The sequence below is a fragment of the Orbicella franksi genome, chromosome 13 (genome assembly GCF_964199315.1).
Source record: "Orbicella franksi chromosome 13, jaOrbFran1.1, whole genome shotgun sequence".
NCBI classification, from domain to species: domain Eukaryota; kingdom Metazoa; phylum Cnidaria; class Anthozoa; order Scleractinia; family Merulinidae; genus Orbicella; species Orbicella franksi.
This window is the reverse complement of record NC_138157.1, coordinates 15883877-15905387: the sequence shown is the minus strand read 5'-3', so window position 1 is coordinate 15905387 and position 21511 is coordinate 15883877. Positions and strand designations below refer to the sequence as shown.

The following is a 21511-nucleotide window of genomic DNA, read 5'->3' as shown; positions in this document are numbered from 1 at the left end:
TACCACTGTTTGCTTTTATTCAAGCGTGGTGACTGAATCACTTAAAAATCGCTAAGCGTTTAGACAAACTGGTGTTTGACGCGCACGCTCACTGAGCGCAATATTGGCGGGTAAGTGGAGGCGCGTGGCGCGCTCTTGAGGCATGACGTAATGAAAGTGACAAGTTGAGCCACATTACCTAACAGCTTGGATTGCGAGGGTGACCAAACCGGACCGGCACAAGAGTGTCGATTTTCTAAAAGTTTGGATTTTTCCCGTCCGATTCTCTGGCCTTGGATTCTTCAAGAAAGGTAGGGGCATATCGAAACTTAAATCATTTGATCAGCACAAATTGCCTGATTCGTATATTGACACTGAAGGCTTGTGAGAAAAATAGAGAGACCCCTGGAATTCAACGAAGCGAAACGCAGATCGTCTCGCAGAGAATAGAACCCTAATCCAAGCCTTCAGAAAATCAGGTAGTTTTTGCTGTCTCTATTTTACCGCCGGTTTTTTCACTTTGATGTTCCTTGTATTAAATAGTCATAGTTTCCATTTCGTAAAAATCAATCTACGGAAACATCCATGCCAAGCCAAGCCTGAAAAAGGGTTTGATCATTCTTATTTTACATAGGATATATTTGTTTTCGAGACGGACGGGAGAAGAAATGAAAAACGGTTTAAATTATCTAACGATGTCGTTTAAACCGAGCAAAAGGTTGTTTCTTGTGTCGCGTATTCCTTTACCCTTGATTTTCACTTGGATATAAATGATTGTTTAAAGAAGTACCTGTTTGCTCGTACAAACATGATTAGGCAATAAGAAATCACAGCGGTGATTTTAACCCAATATTTTGACTTAGTTAATTGTTTTCATTCCTTATTAGGAAGACCAAAAGAGCCACTAAACTGATGTAGCGAATATTTCCTACACGTTCAGCTACTCGCGTTCAATGTGAACTTGCTGTTTGCTCAGAAGTCACTGAACTCGCATGACCCGAAAGACCAGTGTCAATTTGATCATGTTTTTAGCCTGTCAAATTAACTGAAGTGTACAACTAAGCGCCAAATGGATCAGTGATTTTGGAGAATGTTTCGGTTATTTACGGTCGATACGGGGCGTGATTAGTATCCTCTGAAGCGCCGAGAAAAACTCCAAGCGCGCGAAGAACGCGCCAGAGGAAATTTCGCTATCGCGCGTGTTTTTACCTCCCTTTTCTTCAATGATCCTTGAAAAGAGAGTCTTGCTGGGATTAACCATAATAAGGCCCTCCTTCGTTTACAAACTGCAGTGGGATTTTCCGTCGTAAGTTTATTTATGATGTCTTGAACAAGTTTGCTCTTGTTCGAAATTTACGATATCAACTGCGCGAACTAAAGTGTTCTTGCCATGCGCTTTCTATGGTTTATTAGGATTTCTCATGCTTGTCATCGAAATTCAGTCTGTGGTAGCTTACATATCGGTATTTCTTTTATTTTTAATAGAAAAAAAGTGCACCAGTATTTTTAGCTCAATCAGCTACAGATTTACCATGGTAGGCAAAGAAAGTTGATTTTTCACAAGAACGTTTTCTGAGTTGCTCTCGAAGTCTTTGTCTCGTTATAAGGATAATGTTCTCAGTGGTCTTCAGTGTCCGACCTAACCAAGCGATAATAGGCTACCAACCTGATGGTTTTAGCTTGGCATGATTAGATAGGAACAGAAATTGGGGCAAATTATTGATATTCGAAATAAAAATAGGACTCGAGCATTATATCTTATTGTTACTTAATTTTGTGGGAACTTAATTTCGCGTTAGAACGGGCATATTTGGCGGGATTTAAATTTCGCGATTTGCACCCCCCCCCCCGGCGCCAAAAAAAAAAAAAAAAATGCGTTAACTGAAAGGAACTAATTGTCGCAAAATTGTCAAACCATTGATCTTCATTTAAAAAAAATTATGTAGTTTCAGAATTGGCACGATATTTTCCGTAGCGATGGTTTCCCATGACACTGAGCAAATTCAGATAAGAAAACTACCCAAGCAATTCCTATACTTTCTCCCATCCGTTTGGCAACATATAGTTAGTTTTACCTCACTGCTAGTCAAGTTGTTGTAAAGGCTTACCATCTACGTTGATTAAAGAATTGCAAAGCCAGGTATTAAATTAGCCTGCTTAATTTCGCAAAAACGTTTTTTCGCGGGTCTTCAATAAGGTCTTAAATTAAAGACTTTCATTAAGTGTCGCGAAAATAAATAATAATAACGGTACATTAGTATCGCTGAAGGGCTACCCAGATTTATAACTCTACAAATATAATGCAACTATAAACAAATTTAGCGATTAAACAAAATAAATCCACAGATACTTTTGTGATATTTTTTCATGACAATAAATGCAATTATGAAAATTCTGTTTTGATCTCGGGACGTACTGAAGTGTTTTTAGGTCCTGGATCATATGTTCCTAACACTTGTTTTCATCACAGTAAATTGTTTGTTTATAGTTTCAGATTTCAGGTCATTTCAGAAAACACTGGGCTCTTTACAGTTTATGCACCCAAACAAAACATGAAGAGCTAATCAAAGTAAATTCCAAATTTTCGAGTTATAAATTTCAGTCAATGAGTCCGAAATATACGTACTGAGCTCATACACGAGCGAAAGGTGTACATTTTTATCTTTAAATGTTGCGATAATAGACTAGCTATGTATTTCTCTAGCTTGTCAGCTCGTTGAGAGAGACATTTTGAAGGCACTGAACAAAAAGAACATAGGTTTTCAGCCTCTAATTCATCAAAGGACTCTTTCAAGTGGAAAAGTGACAAGCAATTGTCGTTCCATGAGAAATTTAAATTATTTATTGGAGAAAAAGTAAGCAATGAAACGAGTACAGCGAGGGCCTTAACATGGTTTGTAAATATAATAAATTTGCCTCATGAAAACCGTCTGAAGCTGTGTGGACCGTTTTGCATGAAAAAAAAAAAGCATTCACTAAAAAAGTCAAACTTCTTGAAAACACTCTTGCGACACATTTAAACGTTTTAAGTTGGTGTTGTAAGACTTTTTAATGCGGACAATCGAGGCATTTTAAACCAAATGTTTAGTGCTACTTTTAAGTTCCCCTAAAACTTAAATAACTCAACACGTCAATTTTGTTGCATGGTGTAAATACAAGAATAAAATAGCGCGGTTTTTCGTGGAATTGGTAGTGGAAAGTTCTTGATATTTAGTTGTATGACGTTCTCATTCTGATGCGGAATAATCGACCCAAATTCGTACAGATCTCTTTTCGATCGTTGTTGTCTTCTCTCAGTTTTATTAGTTGAAAGGATTACTTAGATGATAAACGAAGGAAGCGTTAACGAAGATCACACTCTAATTTCCGGGAATAGAAGGGGGCGGTTATGATGTCAGCCCTTCCCAGGGTATGAGTGCAGGTACCAGTTACTCGCCATGATAGGGTAACTTAACCAGAAAATCTCTGATCACTCATCTTGTTTTCGCACGTCTGTATTTTTATTTTCAGGCTATGAAGGCTGCAACAGGCCTGCTCAGGCTGACTTTAGGCCTCGCTTTGTTTGTATTAGCGGTAAGTGTGTGTAGTTCTTTCTATTTCTTGATCAAAGTAATACCTGTGTCAGCGTTTAGCTTGCTTCGTTTATTATAAGCTCGGCGACTGGAACCGCGGAAATTCTAACAAGGACGTGAAAGCTATGAAGGTCCCAGTCAATCTAAACAGCCTTATTGGATATTCCGTTCTGAGTGGCAGTATAGGCAATGTGTATTCTAGAACTCATTTTCTCCTCTAGTTTGTTAAACCTCAAAGGTAATACTCTATTTTACCGTTTCCATCCTAGAAAGAATAATTTCAAATCAGAGCTTCTTTTTCTGTTGAAGTGTTTAGATCCGAAATTCGCATTACCTGACAACCTTATCTTTAGAGACTGAATGATTAGCAGAATCAATAAGTCAATCATGCACCGTTGAAGGCTAATTCAGTAAAAAACGTTGAATCTTATTCAAACAATTAGTCATATTAGTTAGTCGTATTAGCCTCACAATGTGCGCCGGGAAATCTGCACCTTCTTTCATATCCCACTAAAAATTAGAATGAAAATAACTCACGACCGACACATGGAGAACATGCAACAAATTGGGAACCTTCAAACAACTTAATTTGAAGTGACAACTGCTTCTTGATGTCAGGATCTCAAACTGATATCAATGCATTTATTCCTGCCATCCGTCCGCACGTTTATTCTCTTTTGGCCGCGCGTATATTTCCCGCGTCTTCGCTTTCAAAAGCATGCAGGCAATCTGAGAAGCAAAAAGGCCATTGCAACTGTCATTTACACACGTATTCTGTACAAAAACCGTTGATTAAGTGAAGCTGACTAAAACGTCATTGATAACCAGTAATAAATACTAAAGCTCTGCAAGTCTGTTTGTGGAGAAGTGTTAACAAAATGTTCCCTAGTCTGATGTCATTCGCCTTACTTCTCAGTTGACAGACGTCCTTATCCAGAGCAAGGCGAACCAGACATTCCGTTAGGGTTTTAGATGGCTCCTTTTATAGCTTTGAGTATTTTTTTAGGGAAAGGGGCTCTATTGTTCGTAAGACAATGATGAGAAATCAACTACGCGTAGGCAGATCACCGAGAGAGAAATTCAAAATTCTTCGGGGGCGATAAGTGTTACAAACCCAGCTTTGGGTGGGAGGGTTGGGAAAGGATTGTTGCAGCTTGCACACGTCAAAAGGGACCAGGGTGGGGGAGCTTGTAACAAGAAGAGCGAGGTCTAGACAGTAAACCAGCGAACACAAACGCTTGTTAGGTTCAATTAGATGACTTTGAATGGTTCATTGCGTTGAAAAATCCTAACCATCACAATAGACCTTTTTCATAAATGGCTGCCAATGATAAATTATTTTGTAAGTATTAAAATAACCTCGTTTTTGAGTAAATAATTCAAAAGAATTTTTACTCCCAAACGAGTTTATTGAGGCTAATTTAAACGCATACAAAAGAATCTTAAATTGGCAGCTACTAATGAAAACGGTCTATAGGCAAAGTCTGATACGGACTCGCTTGGAAAGGAAGTGGAGTTACTCACAAGCTTTTCAAAGGACGCAATAGAACGCTAATAGCCTAAATTTCTATTTATCTATTTATTTATTTGTTTATTTACTTTTAGCACTGTTCACCTATGCCGCGCAAACCACATATACTTCAGAAGCGTGACAACATTTTGAGCTACTACTGGGATCAAAAACTACCCCTCGGGTTTTTTGTCAACGGTCAAGGTGGTTTGATGGGACCTCCGGGACCTCCTGGACCTCCCGGGACCCCCGGTTACGTCATGGGTGGAAGTGGAAGTGGAAGTGGTGACGCCGTTGCTCGTGGAGGAATTCCTGGGCCTCGTGGTCCCCCGGGACCACCCGGACCTCCCGGACCTGGAAATGCTCTTACTGTAAGTATAAACTACTCCAGCAGATATTGTAGAGCTAAACAGGAGAAAGTTTTCAACGAAATTAATGCTTATTCGCTTGAGTTCGGGAAAAGTCGAGAGAAGCAAATATAACAATTGTCAGAGTTGTAAGCTAAGCACTGTTCCAGCAGAAATCTATCTGTCAAATGTCTATCTGTAAACGTATCATTGCTTTTACAATTTTCATTATTTGCCCTCACAGCCTTGAAAATGCCTCGGAATTTCTCTCTCTGTAGGGTCCTCAGGAAACCATCACGTGCGAGGGGGAGAAGGAATGGATCGAGTGCCCGCAGTACAAAGTTATCAAAATCAATTCTGCTTTCTGGGGACGTGACGATACCGCCACGTGTACCACGAATGGCGTTCAACACGGACTCAGCACCTCCGACATGTGCCCTCAAGACGAATCGAACTCTATGACCAAAGTGGAAGGACAGTGTAAAGACGAACAAGCCTGTGAGCTGGCAGCCACATCTACTTTCTTTGACAAGACCGATTGTGGACAGGTCTATAAGTATCTCCGTGTCAACTACGAGTGTCTACCTAGCGAGTCAAGAGTGAAAGCAGCTATTCAAAGATCAAGAATAGTCGGTTAATTTGATTCTCTGTGTGACTGACATAGCTTCTATCACGTGATAAGCTACGAAACGTTTTTACCGCCTAATATGGTTAGGCTGTCCGAAACATCCGGGACTTCATCGTCAACCAGCTTACTTGGTAACCGCTTGATCGTCTGTCGGGGAAAACTTCATCTGACGGCACAAATCATGTTTCTCTACATCACGTATTGACCTTACTCTGAACACTTACGAAGGACTGGAGAATAAAAGTTGGCAGCGAATTAACATACCACGTCATGTTAGACGGTGAAAAACGTTTTGCTTGAGATAAAGGATAGATAAAATAGAAGGATTCGCTTTTCGTGATGAGTTTTTCAGAGAACATTGTGTAAAGCTTTGCTGTAAACTAGGAAAGCACTTCATTCCATCACATTACACATTATTTTTAATTTAATACCGAATGTGTATATAGTAATGTTTCTAAAATCTTTGGCGCATATTTTACGTGAGCCTCTTGGATTCCTTGTAAAAAATTACCAGCGGTTACACGGATGTAACTATGCGCACGATCTAACAGACATAACTGACAAGTGGACAAACTGACTAGACACATTATAACGCGCTGTTATAGATTCTGCACATGCTCGTAGTAGTTGTGTTAATCACTGCAGTGGACCTAAATCATGCTTGTGTTGCTATTGAATATAAACTCATGAAATTTGTGACAGTAAAGCTCTATGGTCTTTTGAGATTTATTGCGTTTACACTGAGATGTGGGAACTGAACGACCCTTTAATATCATGGGTGACAAAATTGCCATGGTATCGTTTGGCGCGAAATTTCTCGATACAATAAATAAGTCAAAAGCTCACTATTGTAACCGTAACTTGCGTTTGTCACCCACGATATTAAAAGGTAATCAAATGATATACTAGTGAAATTGAGCGAGGGGAATTATTAGAATTTTGACAAAACGCGCGTCAAATTCTTTCCCAATTTTACTCGTCCTCATTTGATTACCCATACAAATGGGACTCAGGCACGGCGACCTGTTCTTCGAGCATGCTTTTTCGCCGGTTCGAAAAAAAACTCAAAAGTGTCGCCTCCACACTACAAAAACATCTTTGTCTTATTGTTACAAATCTCGTTAGATACAGCCGTATATATATTTAAATTCAGGAAAAGTTGTTCAAACACTTATAGGGTAACTGTCTTAATTATTTGTGAGCGTAATCATTTGTGTTTTCGGAGCGTTTTCTCCTTCCACACTTAATTATAAACACACAAAAAAACGGTGATGTGCGGCGAGAAAACGTCGTTCATGTGATTGACTAGACACCAGTGTTTTCGAAAACCTAGCTCTGTTTTCGTTGTCCTCCCTAATACGATAGAGTTCCGTTTTCAAATTTTTTTCGTCTGGACTGCGTTTTTAATTTAATGTGTTTTCGGTAGCTTTAGTATGGACGACTGTAGTGAGCGAAAACGCGTCCGTAGTGTGGAAAGGGCCTCAATCCAGGCATAAAACTCTTTTAACCTTCTTTATTGCTTTATTGTGTAGCTACCGGCTTTTAGCCATCACAGGTACGGCTGACATCCTTCAGGGATTTGTTGCTTAATGTGATTCTTTGAGTCCTAGAATTGCTAGATGCCCATTTCTTGTGAAAAAAAAAACTTCAGTTATCCAGACTATCGCATGTGAGGTTGCAATGTCAATCAGCGTAGCAGCTTATTTTTGATATTTAAATTACAAAACCTTTCCTAAAAAGTTCTGCAAATCCTGGCCCCTCATCCCTTTTGCTCAGAAGTCTCAGAGTCTGTCATAGTTTAACACCCTAAACTAAAATAAGGCAATTGCAATATATTGTTGAAATTAGTCAAGACCAGTAAAACGATCAGCTGCAAGCGTAATTGTTGATTTAGTGACAGTTCAGTATGAAGGAGATTACGTGGATTGTATATAACCGCTAACTGCAAGAAATGCTGTAACAAAGTAACCAGTCAAAATGGCGACGGTGGAAGCCGGTGAGGACGTGTTTGTTTCGTTATGGTAAACTCCAGTGTACTCACTTTTTCGTTTTGCTTAATAACTGAGAAAAACAATAGGAAGTCTGCGATGGGAATCAGAGCAGCAAAGAAGAACGCAAAGGTAAGCGAAAGGAAATCGTGTACAAATCAATCGAATCGATCGAAGTGATCAAATAGAGGCAGCAACATTCCCCAGGGAGGAATAACCCGTGTATGTATAATCCCTATATCTCATAATAAAACCGCCTGCTCGCACGTTAATATATCACGAGGATCTGCGTAGTTCATGCGAAGATCTGTAAGGGGGAATGCATCTCGGTGGACAGGAATTTGATTTCCCTGATTGTTACTATGGTTTATAGGGTAGGGAATTGGACACCATATTGGAGGAGTAGTGGTGGGGTGGAGAGGTGGGGGGGCGGGGGGTTTAAACACGTGAACACGTGACCTTGAAGGCAAAGCATTCAAAAGCAGCTCGTTGTTGGAAGGCTTCTAACAAGCAGCTCGTTGTATTCCGATTTTAATGATATACGAAAACAATACTTTGAGCAAAATGTATCCATCGGATTGCTCCATTGCCAGTCCAATATTCTCTAAGTATTGCACCGGGTACTGTCCCGAATGATCCCGCACGATCGATCACCCTTAAAGATTTTCTGTTAGTTTTATGGCTTACGTTACTGAAAGAACTTGCTTTCAGATAAGAAATTAACTTTTTCTTTTTCGTACAACTGTCTGTCCCTTCTGTTGTTTTCAGCCTAGTCGGTACCCAATCAGAATTGCGCTTTGAAGTTTACAATGATTTCCAGTCCGTGATCGAGGCTTTTTTCCAAAAATTTTCAGTCGGGTGATAAATTTCTTATTAACCAAGCTTGGTCGGACTGTACTATGAGAAGGTCGGCCCTCGGTGACCGTCTTTTTTGTACTGTCGAGGCCTTGGGGCCGTCGCGGGCCTTTCATGAGCCGATTGGGCGGGGGTTGACTTAGGGTTGGCCCGGAGGAGATGCTGAAAGTTCGAATTGATGGTTCCACGAGTTCAGTAGTTTGCTCCAAGCTAGTTTGAAGTTCACGCTTTCGAAATAGGTCACTGACAAAGCAGGTGTGTTTTACAGGTTGCAAGTCGCAGGTGACAGAAAACCCTAATATCAAAATAAATCTTAACCCTATTCTTACTACAAGAACAACATTTGCCTAGATATATTTGATGAATCAGACGCCATCCAATTCCTGGATGAAATGTTATTCTCTGTGTAATAGGGCGTGATAAATTTGTGTCGCTTTCTTAACCCGCAATCTGTAAAATAAACCTCCCTGCGCCGACACCTGCTATAGATACATAGTCCTTCTTGTGCAAAGAAAGCTTTAATGTACAAACGAGCCTAAAAAGATAATGGGTTATGTTATCTAGTGTAACAGGTATCAGGACGACAAAATGTTACCTGAATGCTAGCAGTTTCTCGTGATAAGTAAACACCGAAGTAGTGATCTTCCAGTGGTAAAGCCGTGGCCAGCGGGAAGCGTGGCCTTGCTGGGAATTTAAGAGTCAGTGCCGTTTTATCGCGCTATTCTTGCTTACGCTCCACACATTTACAGAAAACTACAGATTCTTATGAATCCTTACTTAGCAATACTCTATGGCCAATAGGTTCATCGACAACTGCTTTTGCCTGACAAATTCGGACGGCATTGCATAAGTGAGAACGTAACGGTTGTGGGGTCATTATTAAGAATTGTATATTAATAAAATAAAAACGTATTTCTTCTCTTGTTGATTTAACTTTCCAAGTCTTGACATTTTGTACTTCAATCGATTAGGCAAGCACTGGAATTTTTATAGCGCAAGATGCGACGTATGGGTTTTGTCTCGGCTCTTCTGTGGTCTGCCATACCCTCTTGATATTTCTTAATCAAGATCTAATCGATCTTGATTATTCATCTTGCCATTTCAGAACGTCATTTACTTGTACACGAGGAAATCCCTCGGAAGCTATCTGGCACCCATTCCACTCATCATTCTGCAGTCATATCCAACTTTCAAAAACTTCGGCACGCCGGGACACATCGATTTCTCGAAGAACATCTCAGACACCGGAAAGGTACAAGTTGGACGCTTCTCACAAACATGGCGTAGAAACTTCAAAGTCTCGCCTGCCGGTGGACAGAGCTTCAGTGGGTTGGAGTGATTGTCAGGTAAACATGTTTTAAGATCGTCCCTTCCCCAGAACGCAGAATTGATTTTAAGTCCCTCCTCCTCTCCTGCACAAGACAACGTTAACATATTCCCCTGGCAGCCCAGTGCTGTGGCGTTCCCTAGCCGAACCCATTTGGTAAGGTTGCTTTCAAACGCAGGCAGCCCAATCACCGTGACAAGCCAAGACAAACACCCCAGTATATAACTCCATTCCAACTGAGGGCGCATGCTAAAGGCGCCAGAAAATCACGAGATAAGATAGATTCAATGTAGAGCTTATACTTCCTCTAGTTTGTGTTTAATAAACCGCTATTCAGGTTATAACAGAAATACTGTATTATTAATGATTTTCTCTACACGCCAATTGACTTTGTGATCAGAGCACCTGTAGTTCTTGGCCTTGTTATTATACGCCATTTGTCCGCCTCGTGCGGTAGCCGTCTAACGAATTTAGCTTTCCTGCTTCACCATTAATTGCTGATTTACTTCGTTAGGGACATTAGCATTTTGATCTTTGCTGCTGAGATTCTTGTTTCTCTTGGTTTGTTTTGGAGGGCGTAAAAACCGAGAGATCTTACTAGAATTGCACTGCTTACTGAGAATCGTCACGAATACAAGAAACAGGAGTCGAGAATTGGAAATGCTCAGTTTCTTTACAGTGGTCTATTTTCTCTTGTTAATTCAGTTATAAACAATGCCCGCGGGAACAAAGTATAGCGACTGCTGATAGCAAATTTATCGCAAAATGTGGTCGTTTTCTTTCCGAGGGGATCTTAATTCCTTTCGTCGTATTATAAACAGCCATAACGCTGACATTCACCACAAACACCTCTGGTTGTTAAAAACTAAGAAACTGTTAAACTTATTTAACGTTACGTTTTTGGTCATTATTCTGTTAAAGAACTCCGGCACGATAGGGATTTGACTGAACTTTTACAGGGAATAGATTGAGATGACCTTCTAATCTTTTCGACTCGGTTAGTTTAGTTTTTGAGTCCCGCCTGACATATCTGCAAAACAGCATTGGTCGCTAATTGTATCGATTCTATTTGTAATAATCTACAATTTCTTCGTGGACTTGAACGGCCCAACGTTAATGCTGTGGAACACGGCAAACAAATTCTCTCATTGTTTGAGCTATCGTCGATCCGATGAAGATGATTTTATCTCAAAACGCCCAGTTAATTACCACAAGCTCGCGTTCTGTTCCCGACGTCAGATACAAAATGTCATAGTGACCTGTGATTTAGGAACAGATTGATGACCTGATCATAAACAAACAGGTGTCATGGCCAACCTGTCAACGATAAACAGCCATCGGATTGTACTCATAAAGAAGAGAATTCTCACCAACAATCGCTTTTGCTCCAAAAAATTTTAACAAAAGGAAAAATTATCTCGTTAAATCACCCGCGATTCACTAATTTTCCCCAAAAAGCAAAGGTGAAAGACGTTTGAGCGCATGCATTCTCAACAAGCTTGCATACCAGGGAGATGACATAATTACGTAAGCTGGAGGATGACTTTATGAAAACAGCATTTGCACGCACCGCCGGCCTGTCATAATTTTGAAAAATTAGAAAATTCTCTCCGTCCAAGGTAACTTTTGACCAGTTTTTTTCAACGTGGTTTTATTTCAGATTTCATATGAATCTGATTTTTCGAATAAGTGGTATTTCATTCGTCTGTTTCTATGTTTGTTCGTAGCTGACGGTCAGTTTGTCTGCTCGATTTGCTGGTCACCCGAGCAGTCTACCTGTGACTTAATATTACGAGGTAAGAACGAACTTGTTCGTCCGTCAGTTTTTATGTTACTGCTGGGGTTGAAATGCTTTGTTCAGATTTGAGATTATCACTTTCATCTGTAGCCTGTCGTTATTGACCTTACGCCTCACTTAGCTTCTGGAGAAGAAACAAAATGGCGATTAACTAAGCTCGGCTGTTTCGATTCCCTGATCGAAGGGTTAATTTACTACAGCTGAGTACTTAATATATAAATAAGAGTCAAGCCATTTCTTCTTTATTGACTTGTTTATGAAAGTCAGAGAATCATTGCCAGCTATTCTCGGCCGCTAAATCAGTACAGTAAGATTTAATTTTCTGCAAGATGTTTCATGGTCGCCCTTTTTTGCATAGCAATTGAACTCAAAACGTTTTCCTACAAACTTCCTTTACAACAGTTCGTCAACAAAACTGGCAAAAGCCGAGCAGTAAGCAAACGGCAATTGTGCCGAGGAGCCCTTTCTTCCACATTTAACAGGTAGGACTGAAGAGATTTATAGACATTTGTACTGCAGAAAAGCTCTTGGCTGAAAAAAAGAAACGTCCAAGAAAATGACCTAAGTATTTCTAAGTAATCAGCATTCTCCTTGTTGCGTATGGGACACTTAACATTATTCTAAAATGACCGGAAGTTGAAAAGATGAAACCACATACTGAGATTAAACTGGTGTCTTGAACGATAGCCCTGGTTTAGAAAAAGCCGAGAAATTTTGACTTAACTCTAACGCTCAAACGTCAGCTGCCCATCTTAACTCTAATTAAACGAGTGTTAACTGTTTTGCAGCTCAGGTCATTAGATCAACATAACCCCGTAGCTATTGCTGACATGACTTATTGTGGAACACTTGGGACAAATTTGAGGCATGAAAAAGTCTCAGGAACGCTTTTTACATAAACGTCTCTTTATTATTATTTTTATAATAGGACATTGCTTTTTGTTGTTATTTTGCATGACTGACCACCTGGTTTTCTTTGTAGTCAAAATATGACGCTGCAACTGACAGCTTTGACCACGATATTAATTGTCGCTTTAGCCGAGTGTAAGGTAAGGACAAATGACATTTATAGACCCTTTTTTCTGGTTGCTTACCTGGAAATTAGCTTGTGCGTCTTAATAGATGAACCGAGTCCTTACTGAGCGTGGAGTGCCTTTTTCACGTGAAATTTAAATGAAGTTATGGTTTTCTTTTGTGCGTGTGCGTTCTGTTTGGTTTGAGGATGCATCAAGATCTCTTGTTGACGATTCCTCTTCCTCTCGATCTGTTTGACAACACACTGTTATTGCGAGCACGGAATAAATGTCATTTACTATTGATATACTGTATGCTATCTTTTTTGCTACATATTAAAATTTATCGCATATAACTAGAGAAAATTTGGGCACCCAGCATAGTCGTTACATCTCGGTTGAACTGACTCTTCATAACATTAAAGATTGCTCCTTCTGAGTGTCATGAAACATTAAAAGAATGAAGCTGTCTGAAATGAACTTTTATTGCTGCGTCGTGGAATTGAACCCTGTTTTATATGATCACACTTTACAGCTTAGCGATGTCCCCGACAATGTTCAGCTTCAAAAGGATTCGGACATCAATTTAATGGAAGTCTTAGAGAGCCTTGCGCCTGTCCCTAGCGAGGAAGTGGTAGCTATAAGACCCAAGGGAGAGGGAATAGAGAGATTCAGACGACGAGTGGAACCTGCTAGTGGAGTGTCATCTCTTCCAGATCTTCCAGATCTCCCAGCACCCCAAGAAAATAACTCGATCTTCAGCCAGAGACCGTTTTCTGACAGTGGAGCTGCGCCTCCCTCGGGAGAAGGTGAATGGGACAGTGGACATGCTGCGTCGTCAAAAACAAAGAAAAGCGTAATCACTGGAGAGGATGCTTCTGGTTCTGGGGAGGGATCAGGAGTTGTAGAACAGGAGAAAGCCAAACCTGTTGAAGAAGATAAACCAGTTGTGTTGAAACCCTCCAACTCTGCTACTGAGTCCACCTCAGCTAGCGAAGAGGAAGGTAGTGCTGTGACTACATCAGCTGTAGCTGCCGATACGTCGGAAAATTTTTCTGAACCACAACCGCCACCGGTCGCCATTTCACATAACGCCGAAACAAAACAAACCTCCGCTGCTGTTGCTGGCACCGCGTCCTTCAACGCCGCGGAGCCTGAGGAAGCTTATTCCGCCCAGCAGTTGTCACTGACAAACAATACCGTATCGAATCAAACCAGCAATGCAAACAATGAGTCGGCTACTGTACCAGTTACCGAGGAAGAAGGTCAACAAACAAGTGCTAACGGTGATCACACACCTGAATCCAGTGGATTAGCAGAAGGAGCTCATCCTGTTACATTTGCCGATTCTAATCAGGAACATGTAGCATCAGGATCAGGGGAGACAGAGGAGTCAAGCGGGGGTGGAGTGAATGCGGATGAACTTGCCTTCATTGCTGGTCTTCAAAAGGCAAAGAAGCAACAGGGCACGGTACCGCAAACACCAAAGAGGACAAAACTCCCAGGTAGCATAGGAAACGACGAAGATGACAGCGACGATGATAGCGATGAAGTGAGTGGAGATGTCAGTGGAGAGCAATCTGATTCCAGTGCAAGTGGCAGCCAAGAAGATGAAACCGCCTCCTCTGGCTCAGATGATGTTCAGGACGTCAAGGGTCACCAGAGGTCGGATACGAGACATGCACTTTGGGAAAATGATTCACGAGAAGAGGATGACGCTTCAGCTTATTCCTCAGGCTCGGCCTCTGACGAAGATGAAGATGATGACGATGATGACGATGATGAAGATGATTCAGGAGAGTCCAGCGCTGACGAAGTAGAAAGAAGAGACACCATAGTTGATGTGGCTAGTGGATCTGGAGTAAGCTTCCTTTCGGGCGTAGGCCAATCCGAACATGATGAAGGCTCTTCAGAAAGCTCCGGGGAAGATGATGATCCAGGGGATGCCTTGCCAGGCAGCATTGGCGAAGTAAATGACATTGAAAAACTCGAGCAGAAACCTGCAGAACCAGTGATTGCAACTGGCTTTGCCTTTTCGTCTGGATCCGGTGAACCTGTGGCAAACAACGTGAAGCAAGCGGATACGTCAGGTTCTGGTTTACCCGAAGAAGCTAAAGCCCAGGATTCAAAGATAAAATCAGTGCAAGATAAAATACCGTCAAAGCCTTCCACTGTATCAAAAGTGTCAGGGGAAGCCCAACTTCCGGGCAGTTTTGGTGGTATAACCGACATTGAGAAACTTGAATCAGACGACCGTGCTGATGCAGCTTCTGATGCGTCTGGTTCAGGAGAGTCTACTCCAAGCCTGGTAAACTCGGGCAGTCAATTAAGCTCAGAGGAATCTTTATTGCAACAGGTTTTGCCAAGTGCTTTGTCGGGATCTGGGGAGTCGGAAAAGCCAGAAGAAAGTCTCCCAGGAAGTATAGGGGGACAGATTAGTATGGCTGAGGTAGACGATTCCTCCAACTCGGGGTCTGGAGATGAAGCTGTGAAGATAGTCAGTCCTACGTCAGGTACGGGTTCGGGAGAAAGTCCAAAGACCCGTTCTCATGTTGCTGTTGTATCCGTCGCGCAACAGTCGCACAGTTCTGGATCAGGAAGCGACGAACAGCTCAGCGGCTCTGGAATTGCTGACGACCTTCAGTCTTTAGTGTCTTCATCAGAGGACGAGACTCTTCCAGGTAGTGTTGGAGCTGTGGGTCCTAACCTCATGACCATGGCTTCTCCGGAAAACAAACCAGGCTCTGGCATGGCAGACCAGTCAGGTTCTGGCTCGGGAGTTGGCTCTGGGCTACATGAAGAAGACAATTTGATGAAGACATTTCAGTTTGCCGATAATTCTGGATCAGGGTCAGGGCAAGTGGAAAACGATGAAGCTGCATCACCAAATACGATAGAAACAACACAGGTCTCCGAACCAGTCACGGCCTTCACATATCAAAATAATGTCTCTCAGTCAGCCAATTCGACGATCATTTTGCAGACGAAGCCTTCAAGTGAAAAGGTAGAAGGCAGTAGTGGGGAATTTGGACTTCTCAAATCCCTTCAGCCTTCCCAAGGATCTGGTGCTGTCGAGGAGCCGTTACCAGGTGGATTTGGTAACGGAGATAGCGCCGACATCCAATCTCTGGCTGGATCTGGAGGGGAGGATGCTTCTGGCTTCACTTTTCAGTCTGGATTTGGATCCTTCCTCGATGAAGGAAGCTCTGCATCTGGATCAGGAAGCCTCGACGTGGCATCTGGCGTATCAGGTAGTAGCAGCAGCGGCAGCGGTAAAATTTCTTATGACTCAAATGAACTCGAAATGTTGGCGAAAAAGGACTATGCCCCAACAGTTTCAGCATCAGCATCAGCATCAGCATCAGCATCAGCAAGCGCGGAACAGGACAGTGGATCAAGTTCTGGATCGGGCTCTCAACCATTACCAGTGGCCAAGCACACTTATCTGCCAACGCCCAAGAAAGTAGGAAAAGGGATTTCGTCCACTACGTTGGCTGCATCTGCATCTGCATCAGCATCAGGATTTTCTTCTTCTGGTCAGTCAGATTCTGGCGCAAGTGCACTTCCAGGCAGTGTTGGAATCGAGGAATCTTTTTCGTCCTCTGGATCGGCAATCTTCGACACTTCTGGGTCAGGATTTATCCCCAACATTGCTGATTTCCCACAGGAAGATTTACTGAACACAGAAGAGGCTTCGGGTCCTGAAGAGGTCAACGTAGTTGAGTCCGGGGCCGGGGAGGGGTCTGGTGCGCAATCTTCCGGTGACCAAGGCGTCGAGGAGACAACCGTTCGTTCTCGCACTGGTAAGGTGAAACCTATTAGTTTCAACTTAGCCTCAGGACTTCAAGCTGATATCGTACCAGCAAACTTGGGAAAGATACCTCTGAAACTGGGTGTCGGATCAGGTAGTACTTACGGCTTAGGATCTGGGGCTGGGATCGATTACGGCTCCGCCTCGGACTTCCTGTCTGGCTCGGCTGGCAGCGGTACCCTGGAGCTGACTCCGGCTACTAATCCTTCTGATGCTATTGTGAACCTGTTCGGTAGCGCATTCAGCCCGGCTGAGAAGGAGGCAGACAGTGGGTCGAGTAGCATTGTGGAGGACGGATCAACAGTTAAACATCAAAAGCAGGGGAAGAACAGGCATCTGATACCGAGCAGTGGCAACGATGAGATTGCTCCCTATGAAGACAAGGAACAAGTTAGTTTTTGCTCCAGTTTATGAATAAAATTAATCTCGTGGCCCTTTAATTTGTCTGTGAATGAAATTATGCTATGTAATGATACCTAATCAGGGACCCATACTTGAATGATGTGCTGTCCTTTTATAAAAAAAAAAATTAGGATTTTAATTTGATTTTATACTAATGTTATGCTGTCCATTTCGATACGCCAACAGCTATCTCTCAACAGTTACTCGGCCTTCGTTTGTTCACAATTAATATCATGGATAAATGTGATTTCAGCAAAAGGCAATTTTATGGAATAATTTCTCAATCTCTAATCACTGTCCACAAAATTTGTTTGGTTGGTCAACAGTGTTTTACCCAGAATTTAAAGAACATTATGAATTCATTTGACAGAAGGTCGAGAGAGATAAAGAGATAATTTATCTCGTTTTCCAGGTTGAATATGATCTGCCCAAGCCAGGAGATACAGTGGATCAACAGCTGTTGGACCGCTTTATGATCAGTCAGATCCTAGAACAGAATCTCACGTTATTCTATGGTGGACTTGCCGGTCGTCCGGGTAAACAAGGCTCTGTTGGTCCCCCAGGAGCACCCGGCATGCAGGGTATGTCGGGCCCCATGGGTCCCCCTGGTCCACTTGGTGAAGTAGGTGCCCCGGGTGCTGACGGGGAATTCGGTCCACTTGGTCCCCCTGGCCTTCCCGGCCCGCCTGGTTATAAAGGGGAGCAGGGACCACCGGGTCTCATGGGATTAGCCGGAGAACCAGGGGCTCCCGGAATTCCGGGGCCTTTGGGAGATATGGGACCTACTGGCCCGGAAGCTGTGATGCCGGTGAGTATTTTAACTTTTGAACTTAACATGGTTCCGATATGTGTTATTTTTCTTATTAATACAGGAAAACAAGATTCGTGTGAGAGAATTTCATCAGCAATGTTTGCAACGTCTTAAAAGCGAAATTCTCTTCTTTGTATCCTTAGAATTGCTCTTACATCTGCGAAGGAGAGAAGACTTGGCTCCAGTGTAAGCAGTATGAAACTATCAAAGTAAACCGCGCTTTTTGGGGACGAGAAGAAAACGCATTCTGTCCTGAGGCCCCAGTTGGTCTCGATGCGGACAAAGTTTGCGAGACTGATCCAGACAACACGTTTAAGAAAGTTGAAAGCCAGTGTAGGCACAACCAAGCTTGCGAAATCGTGGCTTCAAACACGTTCTTCGACGATCCAACGTGCAAGAACACGTTCAAGTATCTAAAGCTCTGCTATGAATGTATTCCGGACGAGGTACATGCAACTGATGTTTTACTCGATATGGGAAAACGTAGGAAGAGAGGAACTCGTCTCGAAGACATTCTCAGAAAGCGAAGAGAAAAATCTAGAGACAAACTGTTGAACGATCTGTGGAAACATCCATACCACGGGAATGTTGTGTAAATGGCTGTTTTCAAGATTAGGACTTTTCTTCTGAGGGATAGTTGTATATAGTTGATATCTTGGCTTACTTGGTCTTGTTATTCAATAGACGGGTCCAAGTCTAGTCCACACAAAGTAACATTATTCTGGGTTGGGGGAATGGATCAAGACTGAAGACATACACTTAGTCACGCAGAATCAATGTAATCTGTGAAACATTTTCCTATAGTTTCCTGATCCAAAAACGCCGTTGAAGTCATCCACATATACACAGCTATCGCTGTTTTCAATGAAATGGCAAGGGTTTGGATTATTTTCTTGATCATTGTTTCATAATTGGTTTAGGAAGCGTATATATCGACGCTTTTTTAAACTCGGAAAAGTAGCTGACATGCATGGTTACGATGTAAACAGGTGCATCACAACTTTCCCCCCCAAATGACGACGTTTTCGTAGAAGAAAAGAAAGAGGATTAAATTTTCTGCCTTTACACTCAAGGCGTTTCAGGTCGAACAGAGCTGTTATTAACATATAGCGGTATTAAAAGAGTTGGCTCTTTCATATCTTTCATTTTATTCGGCCTTTAGAGGACAAGACTCGTTGAGACAAGTTGAAGAAAATTTCTTCACTGAATCTCTCGGAAATAGAGAAGTATGATCACAACTTCAAAACCTCTCGCAGAGAAGCTTAAGCAATGAGAGTTTTTATTCGTAGGTAATATATAATTGCACGTTAAAAAGTTCAAATCCTTGAAATGTGAGCAAATTCCTACCCAGCTCGAGTATGTTCACCGTTTTCCTTTCTGGGAAAATACACAAAATGAATTCTTTCTGTATAATAATGTGATTATTTTATATTAAAGACCTAGCTATTAAGCTAAATCATTAGTATTGTAAATAATAGAGACGTGTCGCCCTTGCGGTAATTTGGAAAAACAGTTTCTGTCCTAGATTGTCCATAGTGTAACACTCAAACGTGTCGTGTACTTAACCTTGTAGTTCGTTGTTACAGAGGGGCATGTATGCGTCTAGGGTGTTTTTAAGAGCATTTCCTAGAATAAAAGGTTTCCAAGAAAAGTGACTTGTCAGTGTGAAATATTGCAGAATTTATTTGATTTAATTCTCTCCCGTTGATGGAATACTACACTTCGTTGTTTGGTTGAATATGCGTAGCGGAATTGTTTTGTGCAGTTTGTGTTTTGTGAGACACTCTTAGTTAAGAAGGACATTTTAGACCCCGTGCCTTGCTACAACCTTCGTATCAATGTTGACTTAATTTCGTCCGTGATTGAATCCACACTAACATGCAACAACTTTATGGGGTCGGGTGGGTGTCAGCTGATTAAAGATTTTGGGAAAAAAAAAGAAAAAAACCCAGCATTTTTGGGAGAGTTCTGAACTGCAATTTTCTAAGTGGTTTAGCCCAAGAGCTTGCCGATTTCAAAATTATCTGCAGAAATCAATTTAGTGGCTGTGATTGGCCGTTTCTCGTGAGCATAAAATCATAACCTGAAATTTAGCAACCAGAGACGCTGCACGTATCTTTGCACTTTTATGACATCAGATGGAATTTTTCAAAAGAGAGAGACGACGTCTGCCTTCCAGGACACCGCGAGTCCGTGGTCCATGCATGGGTGTAACTTGAATGGTTTAAATCAATCAGGAAACTGTACAATCTGGCTGATCCACTGAGGCTATCCAAAAATGATTATAATTTATCTATCCAGGCTATGTTCCACCTATTAATATCCATAATGATCCGTATTAATTTTTGACTGGGAACTTACAGTGGAAATTCTGTGCTATTCCTCAACATCTACTCTTCCTCTCTTCAGTTCAAAAGTGGCGCCAATATCCTTGTTAAGTTTGATGTCACTAGCTTCAGTCTCCGTTCCCCTCGGCCGGTTTGCTAAATAATCCTGATTTAAAAGATTCAAAAAAAAATTTCGCGGCTTTGATCAAATGCAAAACTTTTTTGCGGCATTTTGCTCCATATAACGCAAAGATTTAATTGCGGTAAAAAAAGTGGTTATAGGCACTTAAATTATGAGTACATTTGTACACTTTTCCCTCGGCAAATTTACAAGTACAAGAGGAAATGATTTTAAAAGAAGTCCCTTTGTCCTCAGAGCCTTCGACGGGAAGCATAGGGGTGTTAAAGGACCAATAGGCTGCGCCTCGTGAGTCCACAACATTTTGACCACTGTGATGACGCGTATCGTTGTCGATAAGAGCACACACCACGCTAAACTACATTCGATTTATTAAGTAGAACATGGAATATATCGCTCTAGGTGACTACACGATGGGATGCCCCCAGTTACGAATTTTTGTTATCCTCCTTGATCCTGTTGCTGTTAGGGGTATCTTGATTGCATAAACTATAAAAAATTATTAAAAACTGGACATTGCATAATGCAATTCAAGAGTTTTCATTGGCTTAGCCATTACGGTATAACATGGTAAATAAGCGTACGGATACTATTGGGGGGCGTTTTTATTTTTATTTTATTTTTCTATATTTAGAGGGATTTTTAATGAAACAAGTATTCCACTCACACTTGGAAGATATGAGATGATTATAGCCAACTCGGCGCTACGCGCCTCGTTGCCTATCTACCATCACATATCCAAAGCGCGTTCGTGGAATAATTATTAATTATTACGTATTCTTTCCGATCCTCCACTAAACAATAATGTCAAATCTAACTTAGCCTAGGTAAGGAGCCGTGTACCTTTCCTATGTATGCCTTAGCCCTCATTAACTAGCCTGCGTTGCAACCGGACGTGTTGCAAAATCCGCTGTATTAGTAGTCCTACACCGGCGGTTTTGACTGTCCGCTGACGCAGGCTATCATTTACAGACCGAAATCCAGTTTCTGGGACAGTCCCTTTT

General features: G+C 41.8%; 2 protein-coding genes across 3 annotated transcripts; both read left to right on the top strand.

Moving 5' to 3' along the window:
• The first annotated feature begins 14 nt into the window (after positions 1 to 14).
• On the top strand, positions 15 to 6745 carry LOC145464831 (uncharacterized). The gene is made up of 4 exons (XM_081448632.1): positions 15 to 290; positions 3490 to 3552; positions 5157 to 5432; positions 5687 to 6745. The coding sequence occupies exons 2-4, from the start codon at positions 3493 to 3495 to the stop codon at positions 6044 to 6046; spliced, it is 696 nt and encodes a 231-aa protein (XP_081304758.1). The 5' UTR covers positions 15 to 290; positions 3490 to 3492; the 3' UTR covers positions 6047 to 6745.
• A 4032-nt stretch (positions 6746 to 10777) lies between these two features.
• LOC145464828 (uncharacterized) lies at positions 10778 to 21287 on the top strand. Of its 2 annotated transcripts, none has more exons than XM_081448627.1 (6): positions 10778 to 11825; positions 11934 to 12486; positions 12987 to 13053; positions 13553 to 17218; positions 17643 to 18038; positions 18185 to 21287. In XM_081448627.1, exons 2-6 carry the CDS (start codon positions 12341 to 12343, stop codon positions 18635 to 18637), a joined length of 4728 nt encoding a protein of 1575 aa, XP_081304753.1. In that variant the 5' UTR covers positions 10778 to 11825; positions 11934 to 12340; the 3' UTR covers positions 18638 to 21287. The 2 variants fall into 2 exon arrangements, with proteins under 2 accessions (XP_081304753.1, XP_081304754.1); XM_081448628.1 differs by having other exon boundaries at positions 10779 to 12002; positions 12407 to 12486.
• The last annotated feature ends 224 nt before the right edge of the window (positions 21288 to 21511 follow it).